Here is a 19755-nt window from a genome sequence, read left to right on the forward strand (position 1 = left end):
GTAATTTTTGAAACACTTTGTATATTGTAATGATTATTGGGTTTAATGTTTTATCGAAAGAGACCTTCTATTTGACATGAAAACCAGATATCTCGTCTTCGAAAGGCTGGAACTAACTGGACCTAAGACACAATTTGCTTAAACTTTGACAGCTGTCATTATTTTCAGCTGCAAACGCCATTAATGGATACTCTTAACATTTTTATCGAAAAATTGTACTCTTCTTTTCATTGAACTGCTTAAACCACAATGTCATTAAAAATATTCGTTAAACTATTTACTTTTTTTACTTATTTACTTTTTTTTATTAACTTTTTTTGCTCCACTTTAATTTTGCAAATTACAAATGACCATGTCTAAAATCCAACTGCTCTTTTCTATACTACAAGTGACTAATCTGAAATACAAATTGCAATTTCGAAAATCAAAGTTATTATTCTAAAATTGAAAGTACCTTTTCTGAAATACAAATGATATTTTTCAAATCCATCTTATGATTTCTAAAATTCAACTGACGCTTTCTAAACTACATGTGTAAATGGTGTAGTTCATATAAAATAGATTCCAATACTAAAATGTATGGCTTTTCAGTTCTTCAGACTCTCCTTCCGCTTGGAAAAGCTTGAAAATAACATTGAAATCCACGCTGTCAAAGTTAAAACTCTTAATTCAGTCATCTTGGCAACGTTTAAAGCTCAAAAAGCTTTTTAAAGTCGTGTGGTAAGAAAAACGTTACCACTTTGACGGACTGAATTGGCTATAACGTTTAATGACCAACTTATAATCATCTGACAGCTGACAAAACTTATTAAACAGTGAAAATGTAAAATGTACAAAGTAAAAATAATCGCGTCGCTTTTTTTATTTGTAACTTTATGGAGGTACATTTTGTAGTTGTGACGTTACATTTGACAGTTACGACACTTAGCGTGGCATATAATCAGGTGACATTTGTTCTAACTATTAAAACTCATTCAGAAATAAGAAGAAACTATCAAATGTAAAACATTTGTACTTTGTAGTTGCACCTCAAAAGAGCTCCCAATTTGACATTTAGCGATTTGGGTAAGCGTCCCTTTAATATGCTATCAACTGTCAAAACTCATTCAGCTCTAATATACAATTATTAGAATATGCAGATTAGTTGTATTTATAACTCCATAAAATTATTGACATTAACAGACACTTTGATGTCAAAAAATCACACAGCTTTGAGGCAAAATTACCAATCCAAAATAGTTCTCACTCACCAGATCACTAGTGAGTGAGTTTTGGCAGTTATGACAGCAATCACGTGACGCAAGCAAAGTACTTTTTAATGTTCCAACTGTCAAATTTGCCTTCATGAAGCTATAAACTTAAATAATTTTATAGTTTCCCGTTACTGGTGAACAGGTTTTCTTTCGTATCGTAAGAAAAGTATAAAGTGTTCCTCGACGTCAGAACTGTCAAATTTGGTTCCATGGAGCTGTAAAGATTACTTACACTCTGCTCCAAGAAACACTTCTACTTGGTATTTTATAATTTCCAAATAGTCTAAATTCCATTGCTTAAATTTCTGCATCATTCTCTTAAATTTTCCTAAAATTCTTTTGAAATTTTATCCAACAATAAATTTCTGAGAACTTTCCATTTCTTCGCGTAAGCAGATGGGAAAAACCTACAGGGTGCTCCATATCTTCCTTTCATGAGTTGGACAGATATAAAAACTATTAAAAGTATATTTTTTAATGGATCTATAGGCGTATTATGATTTGGTAAGAAAGAAACTGGATTACTGTTTTCCCAGACCTGCTTATTATGGAAATAATTATTACCCCAGTTACGCTATATTACAAATTTTGATAATTGGAAGTTCTGAGTGGGAAAGTGGAGGTCTAAAAGTTTGCACCCCAAGGAAAATACAGTCCATAAATGTTCAGTTTAAAAAATCAGTTTCTCGTCATAACTGTCAGACCGCTGGAGCAATTTTAATCAAATTTAGAACAAATACATATGAAATTAATATTTCCATTAATCGAAACTGTCCAGTGGTGTAAATACAAAAAGATGGTTTTCATTTTTCTGCCTTATATTCTATGTCACTGGACATTTTTCAAAATTTTCCGTTTTTTTTACTTTTTCAATTTGACAAAATAAGTATCTCTTACAAAACTCTGATTTGAAGTTTTGTTTACGACAAAATTGAGTAATTACGTTTAAAGACCCAAAACCAACCCAACCCAACATAAAAATTGTCTTGAAAACGGTGAAAATTTACTTGAGAGGCTTAAAAACTGTCTTTGTAGTCAGATAAGTTGAAAAACTTTTTCTAAAATTTATTACAACAAATTCACACATTTCAACCTTGAAAATTGACTTGGACACCAAAAAGTGACTCTGAACTAATGAAAAGTGACATCAAAGGCTTAAATTTTGCATTTGAAGTAAGTTTCAAAATACATTTCAATATTTTAGTCTTCAAAATAGGTCTTAAATACAGGATATTGATATTAGATTCATGAAAATTGACTTGAAGACTAACTTTTCAGGTTTTTTTTACTATGCTTTTCATTTTCTTAGAACTCTGAACTATTTTTAGGGCTTTGAAACTGCTTTCAGCTTGGGAAATTGAGTTTTAGGCTTATCTTCACCAAGCTTTTGACACAGCAGACTTAAAAAACTATTTTTACATTTTTCGTAGGCTTAAATATGCCATTTCATGCTTTATCAGTATTAATTTGACTTCTAGACGCTTCACTGTGCTTTAAGACTGAAAAATCGAAATTGAAACTATTTTTTATAGTAAAAGTTAAGTTTCAGACTCTTCATTAATGAAAGTAAACAATTTTGGCATTAAATGTTACGATATTAGTCTAAAACTTTAATTTTTAGAATAAAATTAGTCTAACTGTCTGACAGTTGCAGCAAAAAAAGATTTTCAAAACTGAATTTTGCAGGTCTGTGTTTTCCTTAGGAAGCGTTCTTCAGGAAAATGACATAATGCGTGTCAACTTATGTTTTGATGGGCTATCGATTGGTGAATTATTGACATTTAAAACTGGACCACCATGTAGATATATTTTATGATTTTTTTTGTGAAAGTAGCGAGTGTGAACATCCTAAACCCCAAAAAAAATGGGCTGGCAAAAAACAAGATTCATAACTACAACCAATCAACTTAAAATGATTATGTTAAGGCCACTAGGCAAAACACAATTATTGGTAGCAGTATATGTTTACCGATTGGTTTTGTTGTGTTTTTAAACACACATAACTAAAATATCCTCCGGATCATTTACCTCTATTGGAACAATACTAAAAATCAGAAAAAAACTCACCTTTAAGGTTTCTGCAAGGAAGAAACTCTGCTGAACATCGTCCTGTTGTGGCTCTTCGGAGTAAACGTTTTTGATTCCCGTGTAGCCTCCAGGCACCCTACAGTGTTTCTCTAAAGCCTAGAACCCCATTTACATTATTATTTGAACTGTTAAAAGTTCAGTTTAGTCACACTCTTACCTGCACAGCCTCCCAGCCCCAATCACGGTACTTTTCATCCTTGGTCAGCCTGTACAGATAAAAGTACGACTCTATCGTTTCAGGCCTGAGGATGTAGTATTTCTCCGTGCTTTTCAAAGCTCTAGCTTCGGCTCCTTCACTAAACCTGAATGATTCAGGGCCTAACTTGGTGTAGGTTCGGTCGTACGACTCGTGACACGTGTTGGTGATTTGCTTGGCCGTATCCATATACTTTGAGGAGTGATCGTCTTTCAGGGTTTTTGAAGCCAAAGCCAACATACCACCTGCATGAAAACCATAAATAAAACCCGTTAAATGGCTAAACGAAGTAAATTTACCAGAAAAACAAGCCAAGTGGTCCATTTTGTGTTCGACTCTCTCGAACTTCATCTCAGCAAAATAGGTCAAACCAGCCGGGGATTCTTTGAGCAAGTGTTTCATGGCAGCGTCCATGGCTTCATCAAACATTTGCCTGGCTTCGTTGTCCTCTTTACCGCTTTGCAGCCAGGATTTGAGTAGGTACTCGTAGAAACTGTCTCCCAGAGCTCCCATAGACATGTGATCTATAATTCAACTCGTATATTTAGTCTCATATTAGGGATAGTTGAATTTGGTTGCTTACGCTGTCCCCATTTCCCACTTCTAGGGTTCAAATAATTCGGATAGAGACCGTTAGGTTTCTCAACTTCGTTGAGAACTTGTCTAATCTTGTCTACTTTGTTCCTGTAGATAGTGTTGCCGGTGATATCACTCAAATAGGCAAACTCTAAGTGTAAAGTTCCAAATTCCGAGAGGATGCTCGAGCTGCCACTAGCCCATCCGTAGTTTTTGCTTGTCTAGGTTACAAAAACAGTGAAATAACTAAAAAAAGGCATACAAGGTTGTAACATACCCCAGTTTTGAAGTTGACTAAAGCGTTGGGAATGCCCGTGGGTGTGTTGAAAGCTGGCAGCAACTTGTCGGCGATGTGTTGCGCTTTGTCTCTGAACATTACGTCACCAGTCAGGGCATAGCAAGTTAGTAGGCCGCCAATGAAACGGATGTTCACTTCAAAAACTGACACGTCAGCCACCTACAAGAATATTTACTCATAGGTTATATCCCGAGACGTTCAAGTTTTATCGGGTAAACTGTGCATAGGTGATTTTTTGCAAAATTTTGCTTGGAAAATGATTGAGAGTAAATAATTCGACGATAAAATCCTGAGACCGCAGGTCGAAGGATTTTTTCCAAATAATTATTTAGTCGAAAACATTTGCCTAAAAGAAAAATTTTGCAAAAAACTTACCAATGCACATTTTACGTGATAAAACGTGAACGCGGAGGGGTATATGTCAAGATTATTTCCTGAAAACTCACATTTTAGTTTATTAACAAGAAAACACCTTAGTTAGAACACAAATACTAAACTAAAGGTGATGAAATTAATGATAATATTGAACTCACCCCAGCAGACGAGATTTTCGTTCAGCCATGTATATTTTTGTTTACATTTCAGATTGACAATCAGACGTCATAATATTTTAATTTATGTAATTGTTTAATGAAAACTACGTTATAGTGATTTATTAATTGTTAATATTGAAGAAAATAGCTTAAATTTTATATGTGTCTAAATCCCGTTTCGTTTAATATCAAATGTTCTTCAAAAAAACGTATTCGAAAAAGGTAGGAGGTTTATTCAGTGTAAAATTTTAGCAACTAGGGATTTATTCAGTATATAACGGCTCTCATTGGTCGAACTAGAAAGGTTCATTGAATTTTATTGGCTGCTAGTACAATGAGGGAAATAATCTTATAAAGTTGTATATTAGTGTAAACGTAACTATATACTTTAGGGTTATATTGTCCTGATGTATGATATAAACTTCTTGAATAAATGTTGTAGAGCTTATCTTTGGCTATCAATATATTTTTGCAATTCTGAAGATTTGGCCATTTAGACTCAAAACCTTTAAAATTTCGCGCCACTCGGTCGCTATGATGATGACAGATCAATGAACAAATAAGAAGCTGGGAGTGTTACCAACCTACTAAAATTATAATAATTTTGGTCTCACTTTTGGCTATTTTGGGTAAGAAAATAGAGTGAAATGTAATAAAGATACTTTATTTAACACTAGTTTTATCCAGAATAATAAAAGTTAGTAGGTATAATCTTAAATTTCGAGCCAATGGGTTCAATGAGCCATATTTACTTTGCAGGGCAGTTTTTCAAGCAAATGCTATATTTTATTTAACTGGAACAATAACGACAGAATTTATCACCTCAGGCGTTTAGGTAAAACCGTAAAACCCTGTGGAAAATCATAAATCGATTCAAAGTATTGATATCTGAAAAACTGTGCAAACTTGGTTGAACTGACCACAACCTATCCTTACCGAATTTGCTAAATAGGTAAATTAGGTAGATACCTTTACTAATAATAAGTTAGCTATAATAACTATTCAAATGGATTTGTAGGCGAATCATCAAGCTAATTACAGTTACAATACTAAACAAGCCAAAACATTGAAAATTGTTTTGGTTAAGCTTGTGGAAATGCCACTTTCAAAAGTGTTCTGATTTTAGTTACTTTTATTGTGATATGTATTTGTTTTGTTCCTATTTACAGTGTGTTTAAGTTTTTACTACATAACTGTTATTTAGTTTGTTGTATCTAAATAAAAGAAATGTTTTTGGAACTACTCATCAGAGCATTTTTCCCTAGATTTACAAGGTAAGAAGATCTTATGGTATACTGATGTTTCTTGATCAAGTATTATTAATTGTTCTGTTGTATCAGTAATGAAAATTAGGAAACTCTAAGTAGACAGCTTAAATTTATTAGTGAATGTTTATAGCAAAACCTGAAATTGGCACAAACACTTAACGTAACGAGTCACTAGGTGCTCTGTTTTTGATGGCTATATGCTTTCTAGAACTGTTTACCACACTGTGGTAGATTGTTGACATAATGTAGTTACATGCTTAAATCAAGTTTCTTTTTACCTGTCCTAAGCTCTTGAAAGACACACAATGTAGGTACTGTAGCTTGAAGTGTGAACCAATAAATCCAATTTTTATTTGAAACCTTTAGAAAGACAACCTCAAAATAAGCAAATTTTGCCAATACTAGTCACTATGCCATTAGGCAGTTATTTTTTACTTTACAAACCTAAACAAAGAGAATTTGCAGGTCTGGATTGTGTTCCTGGAAGAAATTTGCTTTCATGCTTTTTAAATATCAACATTTTGAATCATCGCCAAACTTGTCTACATGTCTGAAGATGATTTATTGGTGGTTCTTATTAAAAACATTCACCAACGTTTGACAATAGATTGGCAGAACTGAGGTTTGTTTGTGGATCTTAGTAACCGTGCAGCGCAAAATTCAAATTTTCGGTATTGTTGAGATGTTTTGTGTCTGAACGACTCTCTGTATTGAACAAAATACAGTTTGATAAACGAATATGCGCTCTACAACTTTTATCTGAAAGGTTTCTCAATTAAATAAACTGTACACGCCCAAAAAAATCCAACACAACAACCGTTTTCCCATGTTATTTTTTTTTTAGTTTTGATAGAAATTTACGTATGGTCCATTTTTTTTCCCGTGGCGGTTATGTCATCATTTGCCTTTCTTGTCTATTACATGCGTTCCGAGCGCGATAGAATTTTGACGTCATCTAGTCACGTCGGCAATCAATCAGGACGACAAGGTTCGAAAAATCGGCCGCCATTGTTAACAAAAAGTAAACCAAGAGACATTTTTTATTTTTGATGTAAATTTTACAATATTTTAACAAGTATTTTGATTTAACTGTGATACTACGTGTGAGACTAGATAATGTGTGTGTGTTTCGGTAGTCAGTTTTGAAAATGCCACCTTCTTAATACACTTTACAACTATCAAGGGACCCAGTGAAACATTCTGAAGGAACTAGAGTTTGTGGAACAGAAAAGGATGCCTTTTCTAATAGAAAACACTGTCACAATGAAACAGGCCATATATTTACCTACTCCCAAGAAGAGTTTTTACAAGAACACTACAAAAACCAAGTTTATTCAAGCCAGTGGTTCTCGAAGAAACATGGATATAGAGTAAAGGTGTATTTAGCAGAAGCTGACAAGGTGACTTACCTAATACTATAAAAAGGACTCTGGTAGAGGTATTAATAAGCTGCTAATACTAAATAGCTTATGTTTCAGGTACCTTTATTCGCCTAATCTGGAGTTTGCTTATCATGCTTTGAAAGGGTCCACATTTAAAAAGTCCCATTATCAATTGCTCTAAAAGACTGAACAAAAGGTGTTTTGAAGCTATGGTTTTAATGGTGTTGTCAAAATCCATATGCAGAGTGTTGAAAAAACAAATTTCTAATAAGTTTTAGGTAATATTAGAAAGATACAAGTTACTTAATACATAAATTTGATCAAATGCCATTATTTTGCAGAATTAGCCCTTATCAATTTGCCATATCTTGTCTGACTAGCTAGAAACAGATGGTGCTACTGTTAAATACTTTTACATCAGATAGTAGGTTAAATTACTATTTTAATTGTATTATTTACACATTATGAAATATACAAATAAAATCTTTAAAAAGTACACTCAAGTTTCTTTTTTATCTAAGAAGTCTAGTTTTCTTCATAAACAATCATAAAATTAGGTAATTTCTTTAACTGAGGTATAGTCTATACGAAGTCAGTTGGGACAGGTCAAAATACGGGGTTCGATCAACACACCACATAAAGCATAGGAAAAAACGAGCAAATTTGTATGTGATTGTCCCCCGTAGAAATTTGCAGCGAGTCAACGTGGACTTGATGTGTGAGTGTCACCAATAATTCTGAGTATGTATAACCACCGTAAAGCTGTTTGATTGGTTGCACCACAGTTTCTATTGGCCAGCATTTTAAAAACTATTTTTAGTTTTTTCAGATGCTTGTTAGACCCTCGATTAGCTTCCTTCCGTACTTGTGAAAAAGGCAGTGCAGTCCGGTATTTAGAGTTTTCATTCGTATCATATTAAAATATAAATAATATTGTTCAGTGTGTGTTTACATATTTAATACAGTTCTTGGGGGTTTAAGTTACATTGTTTATTAACAATGATACCTTTTTCTTACTTGTTTTATTGATCAGTTCATGCAAAAAGCGCCTTAATAAATTTTTATAACGCCGCCCATGTTTAACAAAGATTCCGACGATTATTCCACCAGAATTGTTTTTTGAGTAGTTTCAACTGACTTCGTATATACTATACCTACCTGCTCTTACAATAAATTGAACTAAAATTGAAAAAACATGTTAAATAAATCACACAACAAAACCAAATTGATATGTATTTAATGCTGGGTAAATTTACAAAAGGAAATAAATAAGCAATCTATATCACAAAACCAAGAAGCAAGTTCTTAAAACACCAACAATTCTGTTATAAGTTAAAACACTGCTTTAGGATTTAATAGTCCCCAGGATACACACATCCTTTCTTGCAAATTTTATGGAATAATTCTTGAAACGTTGGTATTGGGCTGTTAATGACTCGTTTGAATGCACCTATCTGTGATGTTCTTTCCAGATAATTTAAATTGAATGTGGTTGTTGTTCTTTCCGCCTTTGTTTACCACCAAATGTTGCAAGTTTTCCAGTTTGGTGAAGAAAAATCTTAAATTGTACGAAGGTCTCGCAATAACAATACTAATTAATAAACTTAAACCACATACTTAAACAACCCTAAATTAAGTTTTTATTTCTTCTGTTTGTAATTTTTGGTGTTTTTCAACTTTTTAAAATTCTTAACCTCAAAATGTTTAGCCGACTGTCAGTTGGAACTATGCTTTATGTTGCCACATCTTCCACGAGCAGATGTGAACCTGGTGTATTGTTGGTTGCAGTAATAAACGGACCGATGAATTATACAGATTTCGAAAAAAAAGAAGCATTTATTGCATGCAAAACATGTGAGATTCTTAGAATGTTTTTTTTCAAAACAATATAGTTTTCTCATTTTCATTTATAATTGCTTAATGAAAGATACATATTGTGAGGTTTAAAGGAGGAATTTGTCAATACGGCAACGTCCAAACAGGTGATAGATGGATAACCTAGCTTGTAATAAACGACGTGCGTAAATTTCAATATGGCGGAGCACTTGATGACGTAACCGCCACGGGAAAAAAAATGAACCATACATACTTTGTTATACAAAGGAATACTCATTTGATTGCCAAAAAAATGCTAACTAGGTGGTGCGGTTTTCACCGCACGTCTACCGGAAAATTCCCGGTAAATCGACATCGAACCGTAACCAGGGACTGCACACAAAAAAAAAACTGACCACAAAACGACATTTTATTAATTTGTGTATATCCGCTCAAACGAATCCTGGGAACGAATCGAGAGGATGCTTCTTAAATACCGATGCTCACTTAAGCGTTAAACTATTCTCCCGAGTCTCCACACCGGAACAGGGGCGTACACACAGGTGTACCATACAAAAATTACCATTTAGTTGACTTACCACACTATCCACGTCAAACTCAGTGGCCAACCAGTCTCTAGCTCTTTTGAACTCATCGTTCATGCCCATAAGGTACAAGGTGTCGATAGAGTCGAGGATGGTGGCACCCAAGGGTTGACTTCCGAAGATGCTGCCAGTGTGACCTCTCTTCGACACTGGTCTCAGCTCGTTTTTGCCCCAAGCGTGGGTGACGTAGTTATCCCAAGCGTGCTTCATCATCTGCAAAAAGAAAAACAAAATTTAATCGCAATTCGTGAGTGGGAGCGTCCTTTTGCTGACATCAACTCCTTAATGAGGGTGGCAAACACTTTGGGAACCTAATTAGTGCAATAATTTAATAAGGAGACGGTGTTAAAACGGAAACCAGCTGTCGCCGGTGACGTGGTTCTTTTTTCAAGCACTTTACGCGAGTGGCTAAACCATTAAATCAGTTTTTCGCTTTCGGATTGTCTTCAGACGTCGTTTTAGGCTTCCATGGTGATTTAATTGCAAATCACTTAAACCACTCTCTTAAAAAAAAAGTTGAAGTGGTTTAAAATCGAAAATTATGGTTTTCAAGGAGTTTTCCATGTTAACGACTAGCAAAACTTCAGTTTGCTGAGTTATTTTACTGGCAAATACCATCAGGCAAAGATCTCATGCTTACACGGTTTGTGCAAATAAAATGTCTTGTTAGGTTGCGTTTAATTAGGGATATTTCAGGTTTACGACCACCGGCCAGGTAATAATCGTAAGTTGAAAAGACATTAAAACTTACCATAAAATTACACTTATCACTAATTGTAAATACTTGCGATATTACCGGGTGGTCAAATAAGCTGTATCCAAAAAAACAACTAAAGAGTCTGAAACAAAGATGTTGTACATAATATGATTACAACAATACATTTAAATGTTGCTCCAGCGTTAGCCATGTTGGCAATGAAATCCAGGTCCTAAATTTTTGAAACGAGGGATGAGAGTTATCAAGAGAAAAGAATACATAATTTGAGAGAAACATGCCGTTGTCAACCAGTTCTGTCACATTCTATCAACACTTCTCGTGGCAATTCTACTCTTTATTTTGAATTTTGTGCCATTTTTCGCATAGATAAATTCTCCAAACCATGTGCGATGAAGGAAGGAAAAGATCTGTTTCAGGGAAAACCTTATAAACAAACTTCGATCTTAATTTGAAATATCAATAGTTTAAATTTACGATTATTGAACAATTTCTGACAACATTTTGATAGTACATCTTCATACTACTACTACGACTATTTTACTAATTGATCTGGTTCTTGAACCTTATTTGTGACTGTGAACACGAAGGCTTGGCTTGTGGCATATTAATGGAAAGCCTTAAGTTAGACTGTTTTTCTGTCCAGATCACTAATGGACACAAGTAGACTAGACTTCCAGAGAAATTCTAACCTAACAATAAATTCGGTTTTTTGTTGAACAGAAATGTAGATCAACCACAATTATCAGCGGTTCTTAGATATTTTTAGGATTTCTAAGGCATATTAGACGAGGGATAAACCGCTGGGGCATTATGGTGTACAAATTTTAGGAATTAATGGGCATTACTGGAGGAACATTGGTATTTTGAAAACATCTAAATTCAAATTTAAACATAAATAAAGTTTGGTAATTTCAATGAATTCCGTTCGAATATAATGAAAAATTATGAATTTTGTAATTTTACTTTTAAAAATTTTCACGTTCTCTAGCGTCAAAACCCGTAACCCATCATCTTTTATACGTCAATAGAAAGCTTATTTCATTGGCTATACATTGACATATAAAAGTTTATACAAAATGTGGCAAATAAGCTAGTTATTGACGATTGAACGAAAGAATGCACGAAAAAATTGGTCAATTTTGACACCCTCTAGCAGCCGAACTGTCTAACCTATCTATTCAAATTGGGAGACTGTTAGAAAGCTCATTTCATTGGCTATCCATTGACGTATAAAACACTACTAAAAATGGTGCAAATAAACGAGTTATTCAAGATTGAACAATAGGATGCACGGAAAAAGTCATAAAAAAATAGTTTACTTTGACGTTCTCTAGCGGCGAAACCGTCTAATCTATCAATCCATGTTAAAAACTTTTTAGAAAGGTCGTTCCATTGGCTCTCCATTGACGTATAAAACTCTAGCAAAAATAGTGCAATTAAACGGGTTTTTGAATATTAAACAAAAGGATACACCGAAAAAATTGGTCAAAGTTGACGCCCTCTAGTGGCCAAACAGTATCACTAACCAACCGACTTTTGTACGTCAATGGAAAGCTCATTTCGTTGGATATCCATCGACATTTAAAAGTAAATACAAGGTGTTTCAAATACGAGTGTTATTTACGGTTTACAGACAGGATGCCCAAGAAACCCTTTTTGACTGGTTAGGGCTTATTTGACCCTGGAAAATTAAGAAAACACGGTTACATGAGCTACTAGGTCTACTACGATGTAATGCATAGAAATTTCTTGAAAAACCGATTTTGCAAATGACAATTTTCGTAAGGGTCTAAGTTGCCTGAAAAGCCCCCACTATTCCAATGGGTTTTGCGTTATGTTGGTCACTTAGTGCAAGCGAAAATCGACTTTAATGATTTTTTTTCTACAGTTTTGCTGCGGATCTAAATTTGACACTCACTGTGCTACGTTTGGGCCAAATATCAGAGCCGTACATGACCGATTAAAAAAAAATCCCTCAAAGAAGTTAGAGTGGTTACAGTCAAGAAAAACGTTTATTTAGCTTTGGAGCCCTCTGGCGGCCAAACGAAGCACCCTATTAATACAAACGGCCATATTTTTGGAAAGCCCGTTATATTTTCTATCCATCGACATAAAAAAGTCTATACAAAGTGTTGCAAATAAACGAGTTGTTTGATAATAAAGACAGTTTTGATTGAATTTGACAGCTACTACTTTAACCAATAACTCGATTATTTTGACAGTTACAGGGTGGCTCAGTGGATCAATTTAAAGCATACATTTTTCAAATAAGTGACCTAATACAAACTTACCTTAATTTTGAACAGAGAATCAGAGAACGTGCTTTTTTAGGACTGTTGTCTTGAGCTCTTTTTTTGACCATCCTGTATGATATATTTTATCGATTTCTTCACCCACTCTTAGAACAAACCTTGTATAAGACGACAAAACACAAAAACCAAGAAAAACACGTTTCCTGATATGCATAAATTAAAATTATTGTTTTGGAGACTGAAAATATTAAATTTCACATAAAACGGGAAATATCTCAGAAACGGATACAGAAAAGTGTATGACATTAATACACGAAATACGTCTAGAATTTGAGGTAGAATCCAAAAATGCAATAAGTATACAAGGTGTCCCATTTAAACTAAGCAACAGTTGATATCTACTTCGGGTTAAATCGTTGCACGCATATTTTCTTATTAAAAAAGGTTTTTTAGACTCTTCAGTCGTGGTAATTTAGAATAGGAGTAGGTTAGGTTAGTTATTGGAAGTTATTAGGAATTACTGGGCATTACAAGGAATTAGTGGACATTATTGGCATATTAGGAATTAGTGTACAAAATTGTACTCAGCGGTTTACCCCTCGATATTAGACTATTAGCCTACCAAATTCTACCAAGAATGTTTTCCTTTATTATATTTTCTTAAAATCTGAGACTTAGATAAAATTGAATTATTGATATTTGTAATTTCCATTATCAGTACAGATTACTTTGTGTGTCTTTCCCACACATTTACCACTTTGACTATGTATATGTTTCTCAGAAAGTTAAGTTACCTCTTTAACTTTCCAGCGTCGTTTTTCACTGGAGATGATGTCAGACAAACTAACATTACCCAGATCACTACTTTCGGTAGTACTAGAATCAACGTCACTGAATGTTTCCCATGAATAGAAATTGATCTCCCCCACGTCATTCGTCTCGTTTTTGCGGTTAGAGGACTTCTCCGACATTTTTACCACCAAAGATGACCGCATAAGTTTTGACAACATTGGAGATTCTTTGAGTGAAATCGGAGTGGTGGACGGCATTTCGTATGCTGTTCGTGTGTGACGGCTTAAATACACTGCAGTGTATGCCAGCACCATAACACTAACTACTCCTCCTATAGGAGAAGAATTTGTTGGAATTTCGAGTCTCTCGACAAAAAGTAACTGCTTACCTCCCAACTTGTACATGATTTTAATGGTGGAAAATTCACACAAAATCACCAGAACCAAAAACCAACACTCGTCAATAGGAAACCCGACTGGATACAGTCGACTCTTCACGAAGACGCGGTTAAATCGACTGGTAAATGAAGAATGAAGAACAAGAGAACACACACCCAGGCCGCTGGCCATCTGCGCTTATCAGAGAGTTTTCGAAACGAATGAGATCATGTTGTTGGCAGTTTTCAAGAGAAAAAAGCGATAAGAGACGTACAAAACAGATGATATGGTGGTGTTATGGGTGTGTTTTCTCCAAAATTGTATATAGTGGCCCACAAAAGGTAATCGATATAAAAAGTGGTAGAGGGCAGAGAAAGCCACTGAAATATTGCTCTGAATTTGTACAGTCTAGCAGATGTTGCTCAAGTTTGTTGTAAAATCGCATAAAAATCCAAAACATTTGTCCATAATAATGTGATAGTCAATAGACTACACTCTTTTTATTACCCAATTTACAATTACAGACCCAATTAGATACATATAATTTTGAAATAACCCCTACGTCATACAGAAAATAAGACCTAAATTAAATCTACACCAAAGAAGAATTACATAGTGGTCGTTCCATCCAGTAAAAAACAACAAAAGAGCTAAAACCACTGCGTACTTGTGCATAAAAAAGAAAAGTGTCTAGAAGTTGTTTTTGATCAGATGCAGCTTACTTGGAATTTGCTTCCCTCTCAAAGGACTAAACTCAGATAGAGAAATGTGTGATCAATTAATAACAAATAAGTACCTGATGGTATTCCACCTACAATTGGACACATTGTATACTGAAAGAAAATAATATATTAAACTTTTTTTATCAGGAAAGTTAATTTGGCACGTTTTTCCAGTCAGATAAGAATGGAACGACTTTGGTCTTGCCATTCATAACAAAAACTCATCACGTTTATCAGAGAAACGGTTTGAATCTTTCCGCAGTAACCTTTGGTTTCTTTACCTTCTATTGTTTAACTTGTATTTGGTGTTATTTTCCTGTACTGACCAACATACAGGGTGGTCCAGTTTTAAATGTCAATAATTCACCAATTGATAGCTCATCAAAAAATAAATTGACATGCATTATGCCAATTTCCTGAAGAACGCTTCCAAGGAAGACACAGACCTCCAGAGTTGCTACAACTGTCAGACCGTTTGACCAATTTTGATCAAATTTGGAACAAGCAATTATGAAATGAGTACTCGTTATGTGATGTGAATGACATTCTTCAAAATTGTTTAGAAGGATAGTCTTTATTTTCTACGCTCACTGGATATTATTCAAAATTGACAAAAATGTCTACTTGGATTATTGTATTTTTTACTTTAAAATGGTTCAAAAGGATTCAAATCTGGTCATCTCTGAGGTTTTCGAGTTAATTTTTGACACTGAAAATAGTCAAAAAACCGGATTGTTGGACTAATGTTTACTGGCGTTCAATTTTTTAGACTATAGGTAGTGTAAAACTGGTCATTCAATTCAAACTTTTTTTTATTCAATTACACACTGGTAACAGTCCGAATTTCCGAACTAATTTAATTCTAATAATTAGTGTTCAAGACTAATATCGAAGCATTTAATGCGAAAATTGTTTAATTTTATCTATGAAGAGTCTGAAACTTAACTTTTACATGCTTTTACTATAAAAAATAGTTTAAAATTCGATTTTTCAGTCTTAAAGCACAGTGAAGCGCCTAGAAGTCAATTTAACACTAACAAAGCGTAAAATGGCATGTTTAACCCTATGGAAAATGTAAAAATAGTTTTTTAAGTCTGTTATGTCAAAAACTTGGTGAAGATAACCCTAAAACTCGATTTTCCAAGATGAAAGCAGTTTTAAAGCCCTGAAAATAGTCCAGAGTTATAAGAAAATGAAAAGCAGAGTAAAAAAACTTGAAAAGTTAGTCTTCAAGTCAATTTTCATGAATCTAATGTTAATATCCTGTATTTAAGACTAAAATATTGAAATGTATTTTCAAATTATGAAAATTTACTCAAATGCAAATTTTAAGCTTTTGATGTCACTTTTCATTGGTTCAGAGTCACTTTTTGGTGTCCAAGTCAATTTTCAAGGTTGAAATATGTGAATTTGTAGTCAAAAATTCTAGATAAAGTAGTTTTTCATGACTACAATTCAATTTTTACTACTAAAGTTTTTCAACTTATCTGAAAACTATAACGACTGACTACAAAGACAGTTTTTAAGCCTTTCAAGTCAATTTTCACAGTTTCCAAGTCAATTGTCAAAGCTAAAGTCTTTCAATTTGTCTGAAAACCGTGAAAACTGCATACAAAGACAATTTTTAAGCCTCTCAAGTCAATTTTCATCGTTTCAAAGTAAATTTACTGGTTAATAAGTAAATTTTCAAAACTAAAGTCTTTTAATTTGTCTGGAAACTATGAAAACTGGCTACAAAGACATTTTTTAAGCTTCTTAGGTCAATTTTCACCGTTTTCAAGACAATTCTTAAGTTGGGTTGGGTTGGTTTTGGGTCTTTGAACGTAATAACTCAATTATCTCGTAAACAAAGTTTCAAATCAGAATTTTATAAAAGATACTTATTTTGTTAAATTGAACAAGTAAAGTAAAAAAAAAATTGAAATTTTTGAAAAATATCCAGTGACGTAGAGAATAAGGTAGAAAAATTAACAGACAGAGACAGTTTCGACAAACGTCATTAAATCACCTAATGAGTATTAATTTCATATGTATTTGTTCCAAATTTGATTAAAATTGCTCCAGTTTTTTTGATAGGCTATCGAATGGTGAATTATTGACATTTAAAACTGGACCACCCTGTATAAGAATCACGCTCACAATAGTACAGATGACCCTTCGTTATCGTATTGACTGCTACAAAAGTGGAATCAACCAGTAACGTTTATGGTAATCGCTTTATTCAATCTCCAGTTAAATATAATTAATCCACTTTGATAAAAGAGTCAAGGCATAAGAAACAGTAAATATTTAGCCCGCAGTCAGGGCTGTGGAGAATGATGGAAATCTACTAAACCCCGTCAGGATCCTAAAATGTTCAATTTTTATGATTGTGACCTAGAAACGTTTCATATGACAAAGCAAGCAGAGCTTCAGTAAATATTTGTGTTATATGCCATATCTTACGTGTAATCAATAAAGTATTAATGCGGAAGAAAACACCTGTCTTGGCAATATAGCAAAATGAACAATTTCCGGCATCAACAACCAAACCGAGTTAATTAACTCTCTTAACTAAGTTTTGAAACAAAACACAGGAAATTAGCCACAGAAATCTGTCGGACGTAACATTCACCTCCTTCACGATCCCGTAACTTTAAAACTCCGTTTTCTTGAACCAAAAAAAAAAACTAACAATGCAATTACGGGATTTACATACGGTAGAAATAATTATCATCTCATCATTACTGTTTACTGCCACCGTCATCAATCCTCTCGACTGTTTTATATACGACAGTAGCGATAATTTACGAGTTGTTCGATTTACGATCCTGTAAAAATGCGATTATCTCAGGTATATGTTTGTTTTTAAGAGAAAAATAGCATCAGAAAATGAAGGTCGAACCGGCTGAGCTGAATAGCAATCCCAACTATCATCATCAGGAGAGCCTGTAATGAAATATGCATCCGGCGGAATTATCATTAGCATTGGACGGTCGCAATTTACTAGCGTCATTACATGATTGGTAGCAATTAGCTCAATCAATCGACTAATTATTCATTTTTTTGCGGGCTTTTAGCGACGTTTATCTAATGCAATCAGTTTGAGTTACGTAAATAATTCTGTGAAAGCCGGTGAAATTTTGCTGAAAGATTCTAGCCTGCAAGGTGAAGAATCTGTGTTTAATCTTTGAAAGTAGGAAGTAATGAGGGTTTAATAACCCTTGATATTTTATGCTTTTTGTTTAGTCAAGTAATCGAAAATGACTAGATTTATATTATAAAAGTTGTTATTTTAGCAAAACGAAGAAAAAAGGATGAAAGCAGCACCAAAGGTCAACTAAATGAAAGATTTCTGATGTCTCTTGCCAGTACCAAGTTCCATTTAGAGCCCATTTAGAGCCAGTACTTTCACTTCGGAATAATTTTATTCCAAAGATAATTTCCATAGAAATCGTGAAATCAGACGCTAGTGCTGGTCAAATCCAAGAAATCCTAAGAATAGATTAGACAGATTAAAATAAATACGTCAATCTTGCAGCTTAGCGTCTCATATTTCCCTTTCCCAAAGGCTCTCCCTACCAAGACCTTCTTGAAAGCACAAAACGAGATTTCCAAGAGAAGTGTTGATAGAATATGTCAGAAGTAGTTGACAATGGCATGTTCATGTTACATTCTGCTTACTTTCCCTTGATAACTCTCCTCGTTTTAGGAATAAGCATCCAAGTGACATTCCCAGTTCCCCTTTCCTCTGCTGATTTAGGCCCTAACTAAAGTTAACCTGGTGAGAAAATTTTTTACTTAATTTTATAATTTTGTCATTTTTATAGGAACATGTGCAGGCATACATAATATTTTATTATCGATGTTCAAAGAAAATCTTTCGTGGTTTGATATTTTTTATGGTATCCTCCCTTATGACTACTCTATCACATCATAACGACAATCTTCTTGTTGTCTTTTTTAATTTTCAGTAACTGTCACAAATTTGTTAAACCAACTATCTACAGCTGTTCATTGCATTCAACACTTTTAACAACGCGATTACTCACATTTTCTTTAAAAATCCCATAAATAAAAATCCAATAAGATTAGATGGTCGTTTTGTCGTCATTTTCAGCAATAATTGTTATTAGTGAATTTGTTCAAGTAAATTAATTGAGTTATGGTAATAGAACTTTTATTGATGTTTCAATTTTAATTTCTTACCGCGAAAGCAATAATTTTCACAAGTACGTTTTGGAATCCGTAAGATTTAGGTATAAGAATATACGATACTTATATCATTTGAATGCAGTTTTATTTTCAATAATAATATGCAGATGGTCCATAAAAAAACACAACTATCAATCTTTTAATGAGTGTTGAGAAAAACATAAATTTTCAGCCACCTTGTATAATTCAGAAGCAATTTCTTCTCGTAATAATTGTTTGATAACCCATATTAAACTGTGATCAAAATGTTTTCTATCTACAATTCAAGATATCCGAATATACAGGGTGGTCCAGTTTTAAATGTCAATAATTCACCATTCGATAGCCCATCAAAAAATAAGTTAACATACATTATCTCATTTTTCTGAAAAAGGCTTCCTAAGGAAAATACAGTTCTTCAAATTTCACTTTAAAAAATCGGTTTTTTTGTCATAACTGTCAGGCCGTTGGATCAAATTTGGAACAACCACTCATGAAATTAATACTCATTATGAATGACATTTGCCAAAATTCTCCAGAAGCGTAGATACAGGAAGATGGTTTTCATGTTTTTGCCTTATTTTCTGCGTCTTTGGATATTTTTCAAAAATTACAGTTTCTTTTAAATGTATTGTTTACGATGAAAAATTAATTATCTCTTATACAATTCTAATTTGAAACTTCGTTTACGAGATAATTCACTTATT

General features: G+C 33.7%; 1 protein-coding gene and 2 long non-coding RNA genes across 4 annotated transcripts in view; 1 reads left to right on the forward strand and 2 right to left on the reverse strand.

Moving 5' to 3' along the window:
• The window catches only part of alpha-Man-Ia (alpha-Mannosidase class I a), a 68245-nt gene that overhangs the window by 4042 nt on the left and 44448 nt on the right, over nucleotides 1-19755 (reverse strand). Inside the window, exons 1-8 of one of the 2 annotated variants that reach the window (XM_081995740.1) lie at nucleotides 14165-14360; nucleotides 13779-14107; nucleotides 10009-10227; nucleotides 4391-4570; nucleotides 4121-4334; nucleotides 3837-4061; nucleotides 3499-3782; nucleotides 3321-3437 (exon numbers count right to left, since the gene is read on the reverse strand). In XM_081995740.1, the coding sequence (XP_081851866.1) occupies nucleotides 3321-3437; nucleotides 3499-3782; nucleotides 3837-4061; nucleotides 4121-4334; nucleotides 4391-4570; nucleotides 10009-10227; nucleotides 13779-14107; nucleotides 14165-14345 (1749 nt within the window). In that variant the 5' untranslated portion in view covers nucleotides 14346-14360. Of the gene's footprint in view, nucleotides 1-3320; nucleotides 3438-3498; nucleotides 3783-3836; nucleotides 4062-4120; nucleotides 4335-4390; nucleotides 4571-10008; nucleotides 10228-13778; nucleotides 14108-14164; nucleotides 14361-19755 lie in introns of those variants that run through there. The other variant, XM_081995739.1, reaches the window with a different exon arrangement.
• Nucleotides 7940-8576, forward strand: LOC145740305 (uncharacterized). The gene is made up of 2 exons (XR_014181387.1): nucleotides 7940-8312; nucleotides 8415-8576. It is a non-coding gene; the product is annotated as an uncharacterized LOC145740305 (long non-coding RNA).
• Nucleotides 10360-13767, reverse strand: LOC145740306 (uncharacterized). Its single transcript, XR_014181388.1, has 2 exons — nucleotides 11925-13767; nucleotides 10360-11764 (listed from the first exon to the last, which is right to left on the reverse strand). It is a non-coding gene; the product is annotated as an uncharacterized LOC145740306 (long non-coding RNA).

This window comes from Ips typographus, linkage group LG1, assembly GCF_016097725.1.
Source record: "Ips typographus isolate SLU linkage group LG1, UJ_Ityp_2.0, whole genome shotgun sequence".
NCBI lineage: Eukaryota > Metazoa > Arthropoda > Insecta > Coleoptera > Curculionidae > Ips > Ips typographus.